Consider the following 21,303-nt stretch of genomic DNA (forward strand, 5'->3'; position numbering starts at 1 on the left):
AGGGAATACCTAGGTCGTTATGGATAGCTTCATTGGTAACAAACCATGGGGCGTTAATAAGTGACCGCAATGTTTTTGATTGATAACGTTGCAAAATCTCCACATTGGACTTACTGGCAGTACCCCAAAGCTGAATGCCGTATGTCCATATGGGTTTGAGGATAGCTTTGTAGAGCCGTATTTTATTTTCTATGCTAAGTTGAGACTTTCGACCGAGCAACCAGTACATGCGTTTAGTTTTGATTTTTAATTGCTGCTGTTTAGCCTGAATATGACTTTTCCATGTAAGACGTCGATCTAGATGCATCCCTAAATATTTAACTTTATCCCTAGTAGGAATCTGCTTATTATTTAAAAATACAGCAGGACACTCCTCTTTTCTTAATGCAAATGTGACATGTGTAGACTTTTCAGAGTTAACCTTTATTTTCCATTTGTTGAGCCAAACTTCCAGCATATTCAGTTGGTTTTGAAGTAGAGACGAAGCTTCTATAGGGGTACCACTAGAAGCGATAAACGCTGTGTCATCAGCAAAAGTTGCTACCTCTATTTCTCGTAATGTGGGCATATCTGATGTAAATATTGTGTATAGGACTGGACCCAAAACACTACCCTGCGGTACACCAGCATTAATGCTGTAGATTTCTGATGAGGCATCTCAGTGCCTTACATAAAAGTGTCTGTCACTTAAATAAGATTTAAGCACTAAATAGTAATGTGCTGGCATTAGCCTTTTTATTTTGAAGAGGAGTCCTGGATGCCATACCCTGTCAAAAGCTTGTTGAACGTCTAAGAAGGCTGCAGAACAGTATTTTTTTTCTTCCAGCGCATTTGTAATTACATTTGCCACCCTATGGCATTGCTCTGGCGTACCGTGTCCTATTCTGAACCCAAACTGATGTTCAGGTATGATATTTTGATCCTCAATTACTGGTAACATTCTTTGCAAAAATATTCTTTCGAATATTTTCGAAAATGTTACCAGTAAGCTAATAGGACGATATGACGTAAGACAGCTTTCAGGCTTATTTGGTTTTGGGACCATGACCACAGTGGCACATTTCCATTGTGTGGGGTAATGATTTATATTTAAAATAGCATTATATATTAATGTGAGAAACTCGATAGCTTTTTCCGGAAGAATTTTAACAACTTTGCTATCAATATAGTCGTAGCCGGGTGTTTTACTATTATTTAATCTACGTACTTCCATAGCAACTTCGCTATTTGATATCTTGCTAATGGGGAGGTCCATTTGACACGGAGATTCTAAAAAATTTAGAATCTCAGTTTCATCACTACTAGTACCTAAGGAATTAGGTTGAAAAATTTGGTAGAGGTGTTTAGCAAAGGCCTCTGTTTTGGCTTCATCACTCCTGCAAAATACCCCATTTGAGTCCCTAACTGTTGCGTTTCGTTTGGTTGGTCGTTTAAGATACTTGGTAGCTTTCCAGAGTCTGTGCTCATCGTTTTTAGTGGGTTCAAGGCTTTTAATAAACAAACTGAAGGATTCATTCTTCAGTTCAGATAGCTTTAATTTTAGTAGCTTGGTTGCTTTATTAAGTGCTCTCTTTTCAGCTGGGTATCTATTTAGCTGCCAGGCTTTTCTTAATCTTCTTTTTTCTTTAATAAGACCCAACACTTCAGCAGGAACCTGTAAATGATCAGTAAAAGTCGGCTGGTTTCTTATCGGGCTAGATAGATATGCGGCCTCATGAACCAGGTTTGTAAACGATTCTACCGCTGAATCCAATTCACCACCATTTTCTAAGGGCACGTTAAGGTCAATATGTTTATCGATCCAATATTGGAAGGATTTGAGATCGGTTTTCGGGGTAAGGATCTTATATTTTTTGGAAGTCTGGTAAACATTTTCATTATATGAAACAATTAAAGGCGAGTGATCTGAACTTAGTTCATTACTGTCTTGAATGTTTAACTTATGTCTGGGTAAACCAGAGTATATCACAAAATCGAGAAGATTCGGATTTTTTCTTGGGTCGCTTGGCCAATATGTTGGAGTGCCTGTTGATAAAATGGAAAAATTTCTTTGGGTAATACATTTTTCGAGTTCTCTGCCCTTAGGATTTATGATCCTAGAGCCCCACCAAGGGTGCTTTGCATTGAAGTCCCCACCTGCCAAAAATTTTGAACCAAACTGTCTAAAAATATCAACGTATTGGTCTGTTTTAAGGTTAAATCTTGGAGGAAAGTATACAGAGTATATTGGTAACTCATGGTTGTCACATTTAACTTTAACTCCTGCTGCTTGTAGATATTGTTCTCTAACTTCTTCCAGACATTCATATTTGATTCTGGATTTGATTAAAATGGCGGAACCCCCATGGGCTCTGTTGCGCGGATGGTTTGCACATATAAGATCATAACCGATGATTTTGAAGTACGATTTAGTTGTGAAATGGGTTTCAGACACCAAGAAAATGTCTATATTGTTTGTATTTAGGAATAATTTTACTTCCTCGGTATGATTAGTCAGACCATTGGCGTTCCAAATAGCTATTCGGAGACCTACTTGCATAGTTTATCCAAAAGAGTGGACATCATTTTAAACAAACTTTGAGTAAGCTCAAGCTGTTTAGAAAATAAGGTTTCAATTTTTTCAAGAACGTTGTTTTCTGAATTTAAATTACTTTGAACACATTGGGCATATGATATATTTGGATTGGCATACACATTTTCTGTTTGTTTATAATTATTCAGTTGGGGGAAATTATGAGAGGCATGGGAATATGATGGGAAATTGTTTCTTTTATCAGTCATATTCGATTTTTTGGCAAGGTTTTGGTACACCTTGCATCCCTTGTAATTTGCTGGATGGCTTTGTAAACAATTAATGCATTTGGCAGGCGTATCTTTACTTTTAACGCATTCAGCTGTTGGATGGTCCAGACCACACTTCACACACCTGTACGATTTTGTACAATATGATTTGGTATGCCCAAACTCTTGACAGCGATGGCATTGTACAACATCATTTACCTTTTTTGGAGGGTCAACCTTAACAATAGCATTACCAAGATATTTTAAATTAAAGATATTTTTATTGTCATTGCTTGGTTCTAAGTCGACAAAATGCATGCATAAAGGCATATTCGTAAATCTACTTCGTATATTGCTAACGTTCCTAACCTTAAAACCCAACGCTTCTATTTCTTCTTTTATGTCATCTACTGGAGTAGAGAAATGTAAGTTTTTTAAAACAATTCTATACGCACGCTCTTGTTTAAGCTGGTACGTATGGTAGTTAATTTCTTTTTCTTTCATATCTTTTACCAGAGATCTGTATGACCCTATAGATTTTACCATTACTCGAATTTGGCCGTCTCGCAAAGCTTTATAACTAAATTCAGATTTATTAATAATAGTTTCGAAATACTTAATCATACCGCTAATATCACTAATATTTGGCACAATAATTGGTGGTGGTTTTGGTGTATTCTCTTCTATGTTTTGATCCATTATGTTATTGCTATCCGATTCGTCTTGTAGCCCGGCAAACATGTTCGTGCTGTTGGAATTGCTGCTGATGTTATTGTTGTTGAGTTGAGTTGTTGGAATAGAGTTATAGCTATCCGCTAAGTTTGTATAGTTGTTTGTTTTTGTCCGTTTTTGATCAATAGTGGGAGAGCCTGATTGAGGTCTTTTATTAGTCACAGTTTGCCATTGCATTGTATTATCACTTTCGTTTCTCAATTCATTAGCAGAACTGACATTTTGCATGCTCAAAGTTGTCATATTTGTTGAATTATTTAATAACTCAACATTTAGGTTTGTTGTTTCTGTTAAAAGAGTCCTTGACTCATTATTAATTAATGTTGTTCTCTTCATCGAGTGACCTTGCTCGAAAGGTGAGCACTGGTCACTCATTTATGTATTCACGTGGTCGATTTAATTAATAAAGTTTTATGAATAGAGTTTTATTTTATTTATTCTCAAAAATAATAAGAAGTCAATTTAGCTTTTCTAATCCACATGTGCACTTGTTCACTCTCTTCACAAGACTCCAACACAATATATTGCAATAATATATCAAGAAATTATAAAATTTTTGTAGAATTTTATTTTTTATAATATTGAGAAAATTTATTTGCTTTTGTTTTCAAAGCTTGCTCAATTCGAAATCGGCCTACTTCCACGCCCACAAAATGGCGGAAACCGAAAACCTATAAAGTGTGATAACTAAGCCATAAATAAAGATATTAAAGTGAAATTTTGCAGAAGGGATCGCATTTGGGAGGGGCATATTTGGACGTAATTTTTTTGGAAAAGTGGGCGTGGTCCCGCCCCCTACTAAGTTTTTTGTACGTATCTCGGAAACTACTATAGCTATGTCAACCAAACTCTACAGAGTCGTTTTCTTCAGGCGTTTCCATATACAGTTCAAAAATGGAAGAAATCGGATAATAACCACGCCCACCTCCCATACAAAGGTTATGTTGAAAATCACTAAAAGTGCGTTAACGGACTAACAACAAACGTCAGAAACACTAAATTTTACGGAAGAAATTGCAGAAGGAAGCTGGATCCAGGCTTTTTTAAAAATTGAAAATGGGCGTGGCGTCGCCCACTTATGGACCCAAAACCATATCTCAGGAACTACTAGACTGATTTCAATGAAATTCGGTACATAATATTTTCTTAACACCCTGATGACATGAAATCGGTTCACAACCACGCCTTCTTCCAATATAACGCTATTTTGAATTCTGTAGCCTTCTCTGTATAATATATAGTACATTAGGAACCAATGATGATAGCGGAATAAAACTTTACAAAAATACGGTATTTGGAAAATATGTAAATGACGTATAATGAAATCTCGATTATCACTTTATCATGCGAGAGTATAAAATGTTCGGTGACACCCGAACTTAGCCCTTCCTTACTTGTTATATAATGGTACTGTTAATAACCACAAAAGCACGATAAATTAATAACTAAATCTGCCAGAGACATTAAATTTTACCACCGAGATGGTATAAAAAAGTTGTATACGAGCCGGTATGAAAAATGGACAATGAGCGTGGCCCCCTATATTTGACTTTTGATCGAAAATGTCGGTCAGTGTGTGATATACATACATAATTATAATGAAGGAATAATCCTTCTCTTATAATGTTAGGTTTGTATGTCAAAAATGGGTTGAATAGAACCATTACTTCCCTGAGCCCCTATATAACTAATATCAGGATTTTCGAACATCTGGTTGACTTTACTCTATATTGTATTTCCCTGGCTTTGATTCTTGCAAGTTGCTAGAGCATAAAATGTTCGGTTGCACCCGAACTTAGCCTTTGATAATAATTTTTCACCATTTTATAATTTTTGTTAGTTAACATCTTTTTTTGATTAAAGAGGCTTTAAATTGGAATTATGTCCATTTGCACATTATATACAGGACTAGAAAACAAAATATGACAAAAACAATTTATACAAAAAAAAATGTTGTTTTGCTTGTTTGAAACTTTCCCAGTCTAAAAAGTAAGTATATATTAAATTATGATTTATCTTTACTTACTTTGTCAAACCGGTGGTTTTTTTTATTATATACTGTTCCCAAGTATAGTGTTAGGCTCGATAGAGGCAATTAATTATTTATTATTATTTTTAATATTTGAAATGCGACAACAATACAGTGAGAACAGTTTCCTTCTTTACAACTGTTCTCAATTTAAATATTCTGAATGTTACTTTTTGCATGCCTTTAACTCGCAGAAAAATAAAGTTTTTCCAAATTTGAATCATAGTCTGCTACTGCTTTGATTTCTTGTTTTGAAATTAGTTAAAATATTTTTAAAACTATCTAAAAAAGTTTCCCCGAAATTATTTAAAAATTACAAATCGGTATTTTCTGTCTACTAAATCACAAAGCATGTTGCGATATAATTTGTGCTCGTAATTACTATTCACAGAAAACTCATGCTCTCACTTTATTATAGATATTTCTGTCATCTATGTCAAAAATCAAAAGCAATTGATTTTGAAATATAGTTTATGCTAACCTTTACTGTTCCTAAAAACTGTTCTCATAGCATTATTAATATTTCTCTATATTAAGTCAAAAAGCATAAGTAAATGATTTTGCCATATGATTTGTGCTCAATTTTACTATTCTCATTTCATTATTGGTATTTTTGGATACTAAGTCAGACAGCAAAAGGAATAAGTTTTGCGATATAACTTTTGCTCCTAGGAAACTGTCCTTATTGCGGTATTGATATTTTTGTCAACTAAGTGAGAAAGTAGAAGTAACTGATTTGTATCCTAACATGCCAACTCTTTTAAGACTGTTTTCACCTTTAAACTTATTTTTATAAGTCCGATTTAATTGATTTATTTTCCAATATAGCTACTAAGTACCGCTTTGCTTTTCTTCTGCTAAAGTTCAAATGAGTACCCACATATGTATGAGTGTAGAAGGGCCATAAGTTTAGAGTAGATTTCAATGTCAGTGATGGCGAAAAACAAAGAACACGCAAACAAATTTGCAGAACAAAATTCTACAAAAGACTATATAGAAATACAGAGAACTCATAAACCGCACTCTTCAAACACTGGCAGAGACCTGTGAATGATAAACATCTCATCTACATTTCAAGCGTATGCAAACTACACAACAACAGACGATAGACGGTAGATGACAGACAAGCAACAAGCTTTGATATTAACACATAAAAAGGGTACAAGGCTAAGATAGCGGGCGGAAGTTGAGAGCTGCGAGTGAGTGAGTAGTACGATGGGCTCGGTTGATCATCATATTATTAAAGAGAAAAGTGAAAAATTCAAATGCAGGTGTGATAAGGTGTTATACTACTTACCATTATGTTAACTCTTTCGTGCCTTTCTACCTCTAACCGCGCTATGCCCAGGAGATAATCATTGTCGAGTATAAATGGTACATGCGCACCGAAGCATTTGTGGCCCTGTGCCGACAACGACTGGAGAGTATTTCTTGCCTGCTATCCATGACAGAGAACTCGGTGGGCTTGTCTCGCTTAGCAGCGTTTTGCTTTCATCTTGGAAATACTGCGCAATCCTGTTAATAGTGTATTAAAATTTAAATAAGAGTTGTATATGTGTTGGAATGTGTTTCAAGAGACCCTTGCACATACATATACATACATACATATATACAGAATGACTGAGCAACGTCTGCAGACCTCGCCTCGGCATGGCAACCAAATGTTTGAAGTGACTGTTCATAATGCTTACATTGCATAATCTTTAAGTGAAATATTTTACCGGAATTTTTAATGGGCGAAAATATTAGATTTAATTATTATTAGGGGTGTTACAAATTTCGTAGCTAATTTAAAATACCCTGTTCAGGGTAGACAAATAAAAAAAATAAATATATTTCAGTAAAATTCCAAGAAGTATTTCCTTATTTTAATTCATTGCTCTTGCTGTGTACGAAATTTCATTATTATTGTGCGCTTTTAATAAAGAAATTCTAGCTCACACATTTTATATCATAAATTATTCTATTAATTATGAATGGCATTTTGTCTCGTCATATTTTCATTTCAGGCAATTATCATCTAATTGCGGTCGTGAATAATAAAAATTAAGGCAATTGCTGTGGAATATATTGAGAACTGTTTTTATGTGAGTACGCAAAGTGAAAGTGAGAAGAAATTTATTGTGTGCTGGTTGCGTTACATGCATTAAATGCTGCGCTTACCAAAATTCTGTGATTTATCACTAAAGAAAGCTCACATATGAAGACAGACTAGTTTTGTGCTCACATATTTTAAACAAAGAAAGTTTACTTCCAAAGCACAGAAATAGGTTTTTTCTTTATAGTTGGAGAAGCATCAAAAGCCGGAAGCCGAAGCTTTAATCCGCTGAACTTGACCTACTCCGAACTCAAAACTCGCACACGGAACCACCGGCTAAGTATTACTTCGCGGGAGGGACAAGACATTTAAGTCTGCCCTATTCCGCGGACTGATGATCGGTTGAAAAGCCTCAGTTTTGTCACTATGAATGCTGACGCTTCACTGACACATGAGCGTCATTAAATTATCGACCGTAAAACTACCACCGGGTGTGGTTTTTTGTTTCGAAAATCTAGGGCAATAAAGTAATACATGTTCAGAGTCTTCTATATACTCTGTGTACGTCGGACAGTTGGGACCAATGCCATTGCAGAATCTGTAAAGGCAGCTTCTAAAGCGCCCATGTACACTAAGTATTTGGGTCGCATGAAAATCCAGGCCCCATGTCGTCTGCCTATCCACGAGTGGATCTCCGGTACAAAAAAGGGTCAAGCGCCTTTTGGATGAGAATTTCCAACTCTGTTGCCACATTTTGGTGTTTTTATTCCTCTCCTCTGTGTTTGTTGATACTGTTTTATGCGCTGGGAGCTGATATAATCGCTCGAATGGATCATCCTGGATATCAATGGGCGGCATACAGGCTAATGCTTCAACGTCAGTTGATATAGTCCGGAAAACACTTAGTACTCGAATCGCAGAAAGCTTATGCACTGCAATTATTTGGTAGCTTACGGATTTATATCCAGTGCCTTTATCCTTATCCTTATTGGTGCTGCATACAATATTATAGGACTCATTGCTCTTGCTTTTAAAAATCATCGGCTGGAATGCACGCAGTCTCTATTGGCCATCATTCTGGATAGAGTGTTATAAATTTTGTTTGCTTTATGAGGTGTTCCTTAAATTTTAATTTGGAGTCAAATATTACTACCAAATACTTAAGCTGCGGCTATGGAGTAATGTCGCACTCTCCTCTTCCATCTTGCTGGTGCTTATGAGTAAAACTTTTGCTTTGTGCTCAGCCAGTTCCAGACTCACAGTAGAGCACCACTGGCGTTGACATTGCATTTATTTCTTAGGTCAAATAATTGTTTATCCACTGCTATCACCATGAGTTGCTTGCTGTCTTTATAGCAAACTGTCATAAATTAGGTTACATAATAGTGGGTATAATACTGAGTCTTGGGGTACTCCACTCAAAATAAAATAGCTCCTGGTGCCTTCGTCCGTACCAAAATTCAGGCTTATATTTTTAAAAGTACTCGTTATAATGTTTATGAGGTGCTCATGGGCGCGTATTTCATCCAGGGCTTTGATTTTGTGTGTCCATTTTGCCGAGTTGAACGCATTCTTCACATCCAGGGTAATGAGCGCGCAACACTTTTTTGAACCGCCTTTCCATCTTTTGCACTTACTGCGCATTTCGAAGTATCGATAACTTCTCGTAGTGCGTCATTGGTGGTTCTCTTTTATATAAAGATGTATTGTCTCTTATAATAGGTTGTCAAAGAAGTCTTGCGGTATTTTCGCTAGTTGGCGCTGAAAGTTTTTTGATTGATTGTCGTTTCTTTTAAGTCGTTCGTGAGTTATAGCGTCGCAAACTTGGAGCAAAATAAAGAGAAAATACGGCATATTTTACAGTACTACTACGATAAAGGCAAAAATGCATCTCAAGCCGCCAATAAAATTTGTGCAGTTTATGGAACCGATACAGTTTCCATTTCCACCGCACAACGATGGTTTCAACGTTTTCGTTCTGGTGTAGAGGTGGTCGAAGATGCGCCACGCTCCGGAAGGCCTGTCGTCGAAAATTGCGATAAAATCGCTGAATTGGTCGAAAGAGACCGGCATAGTAGCAGCCGTAGCAACGGTCAAGAGCTGGGCATGAGTCATCAAAAATTCATTTCAATTTCAACAAAAAAAAAAAAATTAAACAAAAATACCGCAAGACTTTTTTGACAACCCATTATATAACGTTCGTACGTGCAAGCTGTAACGTGAAGAAAAATTAGGAAATCTCGATAACAAGGGGCACCTATGGGCTAAAAATCTCCTTAATACTCTTATTGACACTGTGAAAGTGGCTGAAACCCCGTCCACTCTCCATATAACGGTACAGTTAAAAACTACTAAAATTGCGATAAATCAATGACTTATAAAATTTTACACCTCAGATGGTATGAGAGAGTTTTATGTGCGTTGGAGTAAAAATTGGGCTATGGGCGTGACGCCCCCTACTTTTAGCGGAAATCACATATGTATCTCGGAAACTGCTTGACCGATTTCGACTAAATTAAGTCCGTGACATTCTTCTGACATCCCTATGACGTGGAAATGGGCGAAAGCGGTTTACAACCACCCCTGCTTCTCATGTAGCACAATTTTAAATTCCATTCGATTCTTTTACCTTCCACTCTACAAATCAATCACGAATAATGTCCTTAGAGTTTGCCACCTTATGACTGAAAGTTCTCCTAATTCAACCAAAACTGTTCCCACCTCTAGTTACCGGATTATGGGGACCCCATAACCTATAGGGGATTTTTGTCGGAAATATCGGTATATATATCCCATATAATTAAAAATTCAGAGAGACCATAGTAACTCTGTGTGTCAAAAATGGGTGGAATCGGGTCAATACTTCCCTGAGCTCCCATATACCTAATATAAATATTTCGAACTTTTGAACTACTATATATCGGTCAACATGTAAGCTATCTCTGAAAATAAGAGAACGTTATTATGCAGAGTTTATTAATTTTTGGTAAAATCAATGATGAAATTGCTCAGAGTATTGTATAGTGCTTTCAAGAGATACTGCCAAAAAACATTAGTTTTAAAACTCTTTCTACTGCCAAGCACTTAAAGATTTTTGTATGTCAACCGCGGCTATGCTTCCAACTGCTTTAAAATGCACGAAAACGAAAATCATCAGAACTGTTACCCAACAATAAATCCTTTCCTAGTACAGGGTGTTCCATTTCGAGGTTCCCTACTTTTTTTAAATAAAAATACAGAAACTTAAAATTTAATTTGAAATCTTTATTTTCATTCGAAAAAACATTATATGGCATACACTTTTTTAAGATTATCGTCCATTTCAGGCATCAAATCGTTGGTTATCATGAGGGTCGCCATTGACGGTTACCTTCTCACCGGCATCATTTTTGAAGAAATATGGACCGGTTATTCCTGCGGCTCACAAACCACAAAAAACTGTTGTTTTTTTTAGATGAAATGGCAGCACTTGGAACTATTGAGGTCGCTCTTCGTCCCAATACAGCAATTTTGCTTGTTTATATATCCTTTGAGCCAAAAATGGGCCTCATCGCTGAACAAAATTTGGCTCAAAAAAGCGGATCTTCTTGGAATTTTTGAAGAGATCATAGAGCGGAGCGACATCGCTTGGGAAGGTCGAGCGGCTTTAGTTCCTACACAAGCTGTATTTTGTACGCTTTCTGTTGAAGATCTCGACGTAAAATGAGCCAAGTCATTCCAAACGTCAGTATGAGTTGTAGCGAACGGAACCGAATCGACTGTCCACGGTCTTCGTGTACACTCTCACCCATGGTTGTTCTGTTTTCTTCACTGCATGCTGGATGTGGTCTACTAGGTCGAATATTATTCAATAATGAATGCTGGGTCCCAAGATGGGTGATGGTGTTGCGAATTGTGCGCTCATTGGGCCGATTATGTTGACAATAGGTTGAGAGAAACGCGCGAAACACATTGCTTACGGAACTTGAATTTTAGTAATAAAGTTGAACGATTTGTAAACGTTGTTCAGGCGTGAGTCTTTCCATTTTGAAAAGTCAAGAAATGTTAAAGAAAAAACATGAAAGCTTGACATGACTCACGCGTGATCTGTCAAAAAGAGGCTTTCAACAAAGTACCTCTACTTGAATGACCGGTTAGATGTGTAAGTCCGCAAACGCGTTTTGACAAAATCTGTAATTAATAGATAGATAATAAGTATTTCTAAGAAAGTCGGGTGTACACATTGACTCGACTTTTTTTTAATAGTTTTAAATTTATTGTGGTTATTGGATAGGAGTTGACTTTTTTATGTTTAAACTCAAGTAAATTTAAATTTTCAGCAATTCTCCTTAGTGGCAGTATTATATATACAGGCACTAATTTCGATTTCTTTGAATACTTATTCTTGCTTTTTTAAGCTGTGGTGGACATACAAGGTGGTTCCAAAGTAAACAGGACATTTTGAATCTAGTGAGTAAGAATTTGATGACATTTCATTGATTGGAAGTTAAGTTATTGCGTTTTAAGTGTCAGTATGTTTGTGTTATCGATGCGAAAATGAGCTTCGAACAAAGAGCCAACATTAAATTTTGTTTCAAAATTCGTTTAACTTTTACCGAAATATTTCAATTGATGAAACAAGTTTGTGAACGGTGTGTTCCGCAAAAATTGACTGACCATCAAAAATTGCTCAGAATCCGTCTCATCGATCGACGATTGTGACCGATTATTTGACCAAAAGTGCATTTGCCCATGAAAAGAAAGCGTTATGCAGACGAAGAGGCTATTCAAAACGGCTCTGTGAATAAAGGCCTAACAAACTAACGCCTAATTTTTAAAAATGAAATAATGCCTAAACAAGAACGCCTAACAAGAAAGTGAAAGAACGTCTAACTATAAAAATGAAGGAAGGCCTAATTTTAAAAATGAAAGAAAATCTAAATTGTTAGGTTTCTTTCATTATGTAATAACCCCTAAGAACAAGAAACAAGAAGTGAAAGAACGTCTAACTATAAAAATGAAGGAAGGCCTAATTTTAAAAATGAAAGAAAATCTAAATTGTTAGGTTTCTTTCATTATGTAATAACCCCTAAGAACAAGAAACAAGAAGTGAAAGAACGTCTAACTATAAAAATGAAGGAAGGCCTAATTTTAAAAATGAAAGAAAATCTAAATTGTTAGGTTTCTTTCATTATGTAATAACCCCTAATGAAAGAAGACCTAACAATTCGAATTAAAATGCTTAGAACTTTAAGAAAATATATTGATCTCTTCGTCAATAAGAGCTTTAACAGATTTGAAAAAATTTCCATTTTTTTGAATGATGCGGCCAATAACGCCGTTATAGGCCTCGACAGCTGATGTAGTCCGTGTTCTTTTTAAGAAAACCGAAAATACTTCGGGTGTCACCTTGAAAAAAACAACAACAAATTGCTTTTATGATTTTGAAATCTTATAATTTTCCCTTTTACAGAATGTTTTCAAGTTGGTCTATGCATTTTGTAAAAGGCAAAACTAATACCCTCATTTTAACATTTTGTAAAAGGGAACTTACCTTTCGCAAACATAAAAATCACACTTTTAGCAAAATGAAAAATCGCTTAACATTAATGAAAGAAAGCCTAACAATCAAAAATGAATAAATACCTAATTAGGCGTTTCTTCATTGAAGAAATTCCTAAAATGTTAGGCATTTTTTCATTATGAACAACCGCCTAATTCCTATTTTCAATTTTTAGGCATTATTTCTTATTTTTAAAAATGAAATAATGCCTAAACAAGAACGCCTAACAAGAAAGTGAAAGAACGTCTAACTTTAAAAATGAAGGAAAGCCTAATTTTAAAAATGAAAGAAAATCTAAATTGTTAGGGTTTCTTTCATTATGTAATAACCCCTAATGAAAGAAGACCTAACAATTCGAATTAAAATGCTTAGAACTTCAAGAAAATATATTAAACTCTTCATCAATAAGGGCTTTAACAAATTTGAAAAAATTTCCATTTTTTTGAATGATGCGGCCAATAACGCGTTATAGGCCTCGACAGCTAATGTAGTCCGTGTTCTTTTTAAGAAAACCGAAAATACTTCGGGTGTCACCTTGAAAAAAACAACAACAAATTGCTTTTATGATTTTGAAATCTTATAATTTTCCCTTTTACAGAATGTTTACAAGGTGGTGTATGCATTTTGTAAAAGGCAAAACTAATACCTTCATTTTAACATTTTGTAAAAGGGAACTTATTTACCTTTCGCAACCATAAAAGTCACACTTTTAGCAAAATGAAAAATCGCCTAACATTAATGAAAGAAAACCTAACAATCAAAAATGAATAAATACCTAATTAGGCGTTTCTTCATTTTTGATTGTTAGGCTTTCTTTCACTATGAAAAATCACCTAACAATTTTAATGAAGAAATTCCTAAAATGTTAGGCATTCTTTCATTATGAACAACCGCCTAATTCCTATATGCAATTTTTAGGCATTATTTCATTTTTAAAAATTAATCGTTATAGCATTGACAGACGGCAGCGTTAAACCAGATTAATTGCATTTTTCGGGATTAATTCAGGAATTACCACAGCTAACTCCGTTTTTGAATCCGAAAATAACTCTCAAAATTTTAGGGAGTTTGTAAGATTTTCGTTGGCAACATTGTTAAAAATGGCCAATTTTTATCTATTGTGAATGAAATACAAGCAACCCTGACAGCTGTTTATTAAATTCTCAATATAATATCAATAAAACTTCTATGTTATGATGCAGTTTTAAAAATAATGTGTTGATATGCTTTTGTAATAAAAAATAGTTTGGTAAAAATTGATCGGCTAACAACCGTAATGTTTATCTTCTATCAATTTTCATTGAAAATATTATTAAAAAGACAATGAGCTGTTTATGAGAGTTTCAAACTCGCATAGCTGCCGTCTGTCACCTACAAATTTGGATCTGATTAAGTGCGCAGTTAATCCGGATTAACGCTGGCGTCTGTCAAGGCTATTAGTTCGTTAGGCCTTTATTCACTGAGCCCAATGAGCCATTCAAAAGGCTTGCACCGGCATAATGGCGGCCATACCGTCCAACGAGCTAAAACACTCACTCGTTCGACATGTTTTTGGACCGTGCAAAAAACTGTATTGAAGCACAAGGAGGCTGTTTTGAATAAAATCAGCCCTATTTTGCATTTCGATTACGTTCCCGCTCTACGCTCCGTCTGAATCGAAAATAGGTATTCTGAGTTACGATTGGATTGAAAGAAGAAGAGGAAGAGCTGTAGCTCTTTCGAAGTCAGCTGTTTGCCTTGAAACGTGTGAAAATGAAACATAACAAAGCAAAAATACACAAATTATTGTTGGTTTATTAAAATAAAGAAATTATGTCGCGTTTTTGTTAAAAAAAACACTAACATGGAATCAGTAGCGGCAGCGATATTACTTGAGGAGGAGAGCAATGCATTATTCAAAATATGCCCTACATTACTCTATTATATAAAGACAATTGCATTCAGTGCATTTTTCAGCTCCTATATTAAAAAAGTAAATGTTTTTATTTCATTTCACAGCTCGTTATATAAATAAATATTAGTAAAATAAATAAAAGGCTAACAATTAAAAAATTACTACTTTGAATCCGGCTTATAATTTGGATCTAATGTAGCATTTGCATTTTTATTTCTACTTTTTCCTTCACCAGCTCTTCCTTAATTCTATTGTGTCGCTTCTGTTCTTCAAGTTGCTTCACTGCAGTCTCCGCCAAAGTTTCTAGAGAACGATTCATGTGCCGTAAATATGTAGTAACTTCTTCCATTTTACCAAAGGCAGCTTCATTGAATTTTTTCGTCTCTGCATAAAATTCTTTTTGATTTGTATCTGTTGCTTAAGTAATGAAGAAGTGCTCTGCTTGTCTGTTCTCGCCTCTCTATTTTGGCTGCTAGCTCTACTGGTTGAAGGGATATCATTCGAACGAGCGGAAATGTTCATTTCTGTGGTTTTGGCAGCATCTTCTACCTCCACACTATCGCCATAATCGCGGGCCCCACTTATTCCACTTGTGCATGTTTCCAAACCCGTCAAAGCTATCACCTTTTCGTCAAATGGGCTTATGCGTTGTAAACGGCAAAGACCTCCACCGGTGCTCAATCTTTATTTTTTGTTATGCGATAATTTTCGCTTCATGTAGCATTTCCAGTCAATCCAGACCTGCACGAAAACGTTAGATTTAACTTAATTTTTTAAAATTAATTGTAGGTAATACCTTACCTTTCTCCATGTATTGGAATCTTTTGTTGGTGGGCCAAGTGCATTTAAATTCCTTGCAACCTCCTCCCAGAACTCATGTACTTCTTCCTTCGGTCGCTTTTGGAAGCCCTGCGCAATATCTCTTTTCGTGGCCATCATATCACACAATTTTTCGTATTGCTCTGCCGTTGTTACTTTTGACCTGCAAACATATCAAAAAATATCATTTAAGCACAAAAAACCAAGGACACCACTATTATGTCTTTTACAACTATAATCATAAAGTTTTACTTACATATTTGAAGAAATTATTTTATCCAAGTGCACGAAAATGAATATATAACGGCTTTCCGCCAACAAAACTTCAACGTAAAAAAACGTGATTACGATCGCAATGCAGAATACATAGAATTGGAATTTTCGAAGTTGAATCGAAACGCAGAATACCAAAGTTGCCAATCGGAGAAAATTTCGATTCGAGTAGAAATGCAGAATAGGGCTGAATATTTCTTCTGTTTTTTTTTAAGTCCTGTTTACTTTGGAACGTGCCTTGTAGAACGGCGATGACGTAAAAAGTCCCAACGTCCCTGCGAACCACGGCTACCCGCTTGAGACAAATATTCCAATACAACTACACATTTTATCTCTATACACTAACACCAACGCACATTTTCGGGTTATTTTTTGTTTACCTAAATGCGATGAAAAAAAGTTTCTTTCATCTCTTGATTTATTTGAATGAGTGCGAAGGAGAAAACATTATTGTCAATAGTGACAAAAGAAAATTCCAAAAAGGGTAATAAAAAAACGATTAAAAGACGCATGTCATTCGTGATCGTACTATCATAAAGGAGGCTCGTACAACAAGAAGGTAAGTGAATGATTTTTTTAAAATAATTTGCAAATAATTACTTCATTTGTTTTTATAGCATTGGAATTAGCAGCTGCAGCAATATCATCAGAAGCAGCAAATTTAAATTGTTAAGTAAGTATGTGCGAAAAAGTGTGTGTTGTTTGAAATTGGATTGCGCAGTTCAATTACATATGTACATATGTAAGTATGTATTTTATGCGTTTAAGGCGGCCTGCACAATCCAATATAATATGTAAAAACAAATGTTTGCCTTATATTTTAAATAATCAGATAATATTATTCTTTTATTTCAGATATTATTATGATTTTTATTTAATTATTCTTTCTTTTCAGATTTTATCACTATTTTTATTTAATTAATCTTGGCTTTCAGAGTAAAATCTATTTGTATTTAATATATTTTATTCTTTCAGATAATATTAATCTTTTTTTCAGATATTATTATCATTTTATACAATTAATCTTTCTTCAATGTAATTATTATTTATTTTCAGGTATTAATAATCTTTATTTTATTTACAGGAATTTGTGTTTTATAATATTTTTCCACTCTTTTACTTTCAGGTTTTAAAAATTCTTTTCTTTATTTAATCTTTTTTCAGATATTAATTATTTTTTAAAATAAATATGCTTTTATTTATATATAAATTATAATAAATTTTATGTAAAAATGTAAAAAATAAAATAAAATAAAAATTTTAAAAATTAAATCAGCTATTTAAAAAGAGAAAATGCAACCCTGCATCAGCCGTCGATTGGGGATATTAGAGCAGGACAGATATACTTTTTTATATGACACTGCTGAATGAGAGCAACAAAGATGTATGATCACATGTATACGTACGTGAGTGGGTAAAATATCTGCCAGGCTTAAGAAACATTCTATATGTTTACCACCACGTTTACCACCATGTTACCCGCTAATTATATGGTGTTTTACCCGCTCATGGTTGGCAGGGTTTACAAACAAGTTATTTTATTGATGTGTGGGTGGAAGTGCGTGTGTGAGTACTATTTACTGTTGCGAATGGGGAGTAAGTAGTAATTCCATCAAGCATTTAATTAATATTAATGCCCACCGCAACTAAACGCAGGCACAAATGCGCGGAACTACATCGACACATGCATATGCACACGTATTATTTATTACATATCTGGCGCTTTAGTCCGCGGAGGTCACACATCTCAGAGGCTGTGCATACACACACATTTACGTAGCTGGACGGGAGCCACAAGCAAAAACATACTACATGTTTTAAGCAAAAATGAATACATATAATCTCACAAACAAAAACGAATGCGCTGAAGGGTCATATACGGCAGGTAGCTTATGGGCTGGCCGTAAACATCGGTCCGTTGGCAGCTGAAAGCAGTTATTTGTTTATTCATAAGTAAATATGAACTTAATTTTCGAGGACATACTGGCAGTGACAAAATTCAGTCAACAGCCTGCTGTGATCAGTGTGATGTTGTTGTTGCTGCGCAGTGAAAGTGACCAGTCACAAGCTCTTGGGAATGCGAAGTGGCGCCAGCACTGGTTTGGGTGCAAATGTGATTATCCGCAAACAATTTGCGAGTGAAGTGAAGGCAAAAACAAAAGCACATGAAAACAAGTAAGGAAGGGCTAAGTTCGGGTGTCACCGAACATTTTATACTCTCGCATGATAAAGTGATAATCGAGATTTCATTATCCGTCATTTACATATTTTTCAAATACCGTATTTGTGTAAAGTTTTATTCCGCTATCATCATTGGTTCCTAATGTATATATTATACAGAGAAGGCATCAGATGGAATTCAAAATAGCGTTATATTGGAAGAAGGCGTGTTTGTGAACCGATTTCATCCATATTTCGTACATGTAATCGGGGTGTTAAGAAAATATTATATACCGAATTTCATTGAAATCGGTAAAGTAGTTCCTGAGATATGGTTTTTGGTCCATAAGTGGGCGACGCCGGGTTGGGGTCAAAATTCTGCTTTTTTGGAAATTCTGCATTCATAATTCCGGAAGTCGGAACACCGGGAATCAAAGTTATGGAAGTCAAAATTCTGGAATTCAAAATTCTGGATAACGAAATTCTAAATTGCAAAATTCTGAATTGCAAAATTCTGAAATTAGTGATTAAAAATGCGTGTTGATAACAAAAAAGTGCGCACTTTTTTTTTTATCAACACGCATTTTTAATCATTAATTACAGAATTTTGCCATTCCGTAATCATATGTTTTATTGCCTAGTAAGTAGTTTTTTTCAATTGCATGATTGTATTTGTTATTGTTATTTCTTTGTTTGTTGTTGTTCATTTACTTTTTTGTACTACCATAATGATTTAGTTTACTATGTACCTACATATACATACATATGTATAGGTATGTACTGACTAAGCAATGTGTTACTGCAATTTCATTAATAAAAACGTGCTAAATATTTTTGTGAAATGATGGAAAATATAACTGTGGTGAAGTCCAATAAAGGAAAAGACATGTTAAACGTCGACGGCTACTACTTCTATGTATTTGGAACGAAAAAATAAGAAAACATTTAACTGGACTTGTTCTGAACGAATTAAAAACAAATGTACCGTGCGTGTTGTCACACAATTCGATGGCTGTGAACATGTTATACGAAAAAAAAAGAAATGAATCTATTTGGTCTTTATTTGTTAAAAAAGTTGTTTTTTGTCTTTCCGATAAACATGTTTGAATTTTGGAATCATTTTGGAGGTTATGTTTTGTTTATGTTATATTATTATGTAAATTATAGTTTTACTTTCAATATCAAATATCAACTTTATTAAATTAAAGTATTTTTACAAAAAAAGATCTTAAAATATTATTTTCCTTTAGCAACCAACGTGTCCTGCCAAAAGGTCTATTTGCAACAGGCCGCACTGCTGTTAATTCTTATTGGAACAAGCTGAACCTCGCTCTCGGTCACATTTCGCTGTTAGCTGCTCAGTTTGCTCTCACAATTATTCGATACAACTTGCATTGGAGTCGTTTGCTGCTAAATGCACTGATCGCTCTCACATTAGTTCGCCCATGCTTGTTTTCGAACTATTGGCTATGTTAATGTTATATTGTTATCCAATGATCGCTCTCACGGCAGTTGGTTCGCACTTGCTTTACAACTACTGGGATGTGAAGTAGTAGCTGTTAACTACAGTGATCGCTCTCACAGCGTTCGGTGCTCACTTGCCTAACAGCTTTCGGTAATGCTTTTACGTGGGTGACCAGCAGTTATTACTGCTTAACTTGTATGTATAAGCAAATTTATATAAGATACACGATTTGGCTCAAATTTTTGGGAAAAAATTTCCAGAATTAATTCTGGAAAACGTAAATTCCGGAATTATGAAAAACCAGAATTTTGAAATGCAGCCAAAAAAGCAAAGGAATTGCGGAATTCCGATTTCCAGAATTTTGTCGACCCAGAATGTTGATTCCGGAATTTTGACTTCAGAATTTTGATTTTAGGATTTTGACCGTTTCCCGGCGACGCCACGCCCATTTTCAATTTTTAAAATAGCCTGGGTGTAGCTTCTTTCTGCCACTTCTTCCGTAAAATTTAGTGTTTCTGACGTTTTTTGTTAGTCGGTTAACGCACTTTTAGTGATTTTCAACATAACCTTTGTATGGGAGGTGGGCGTGGTTATTATCCGATTTCTTCCATTTTTGAACTGTATATGGAAATACCTGAAAGAAACAACTCTGTAGAGTTTGGTTGACATAGCTATAGTAGTTTCCGAGATATGTACAAAAAACTTAGTGAGGGGCGGGGCCACGCCCACTTTTCCAAAAAGATTACATAGAAATATGCCCCTCCCTAATGCGATCCTTTGTGCCAAATTTCATTTTAATATCTTTATTTATGGCTTAGTTATGACACTTTATAGGTTTTCGGTTTTCGCCATTTTGTGGGCGTGGCAGTAGGCCGATTTTGCCCATCTTCGAACATAACCTTCTTATGGAGCCAAGGAATACGTGTACCAAGTTTCATCATGATATCTCAATTTTTACTCAAGTTACAGCTTGCACGGACGGACGGACAGACGGACGGACGGACAGACAGACATCCGGATTTCAACTCTACTCGTCACCCTGATCACTTTGGCATATATAACCCTATATCTGACTCTTTTAGTTTTAGGACTTACAAACAACCGTTATGTGAACAAAACTATAATAGTACTCTCCTTAGCAACATTGTTGCGAGAGTATAACAACATTTGTATATATGTATGCAAACTGTTACTTTTTTGGCTGACTTTTGAAAGAATTGTCGAAGTACATATAAAAAATCGGGAATAAAAATGTTTGTGTATAATTATATGTTTATATATACATAATAATAACTCTTGCCAACAGATACTACTTTCGACTGAGTAGGCAACTGAGAAGTAAAGTCTCTCGATGAACAAAAAAAACTCTATAAGTCACTTATAGTTCCCGTGCTGCTATATGGTGCAGAGACATGGATGATGACAACATCTGATGAGTCGATTTTTCTAAAGAATCGCGTTTACGGAAATGTTCTATGTATCATTTTGAACAATTTGGCCTAAGAGACTATGGGCCTGAAATCGGTTTGGAGACAGGAAATTTTTAAGGCGAAGCTTAAAAAATCTGAAT

General features: G+C 35.2%; 1 protein-coding gene across 1 annotated transcript in view; it reads right to left on the bottom strand.

The window, feature by feature from the left end:
* Positions 1 to 3,756, bottom strand: part of LOC126755757 (probable basic-leucine zipper transcription factor G) — a 43,422-nt gene extending 39,666 nt beyond the window's left edge. Inside the window, exon 1 of the mRNA XM_050468495.1 lies at positions 3,408 to 3,756. Coding sequence (XP_050324452.1) covers positions 3,408 to 3,756 — 349 coding nt within the window. The remainder of the gene's footprint in view (positions 1 to 3,407) is intronic.
* Positions 3,757 to 21,303: the final 17,547 nt, after the last annotated feature.

This window comes from Bactrocera neohumeralis, chromosome 4 (genome assembly GCF_024586455.1).
Source record: "Bactrocera neohumeralis isolate Rockhampton chromosome 4, APGP_CSIRO_Bneo_wtdbg2-racon-allhic-juicebox.fasta_v2, whole genome shotgun sequence".
In the NCBI taxonomy this organism is placed as follows: Eukaryota; Metazoa; Arthropoda; class Insecta; order Diptera; family Tephritidae; genus Bactrocera; species Bactrocera neohumeralis.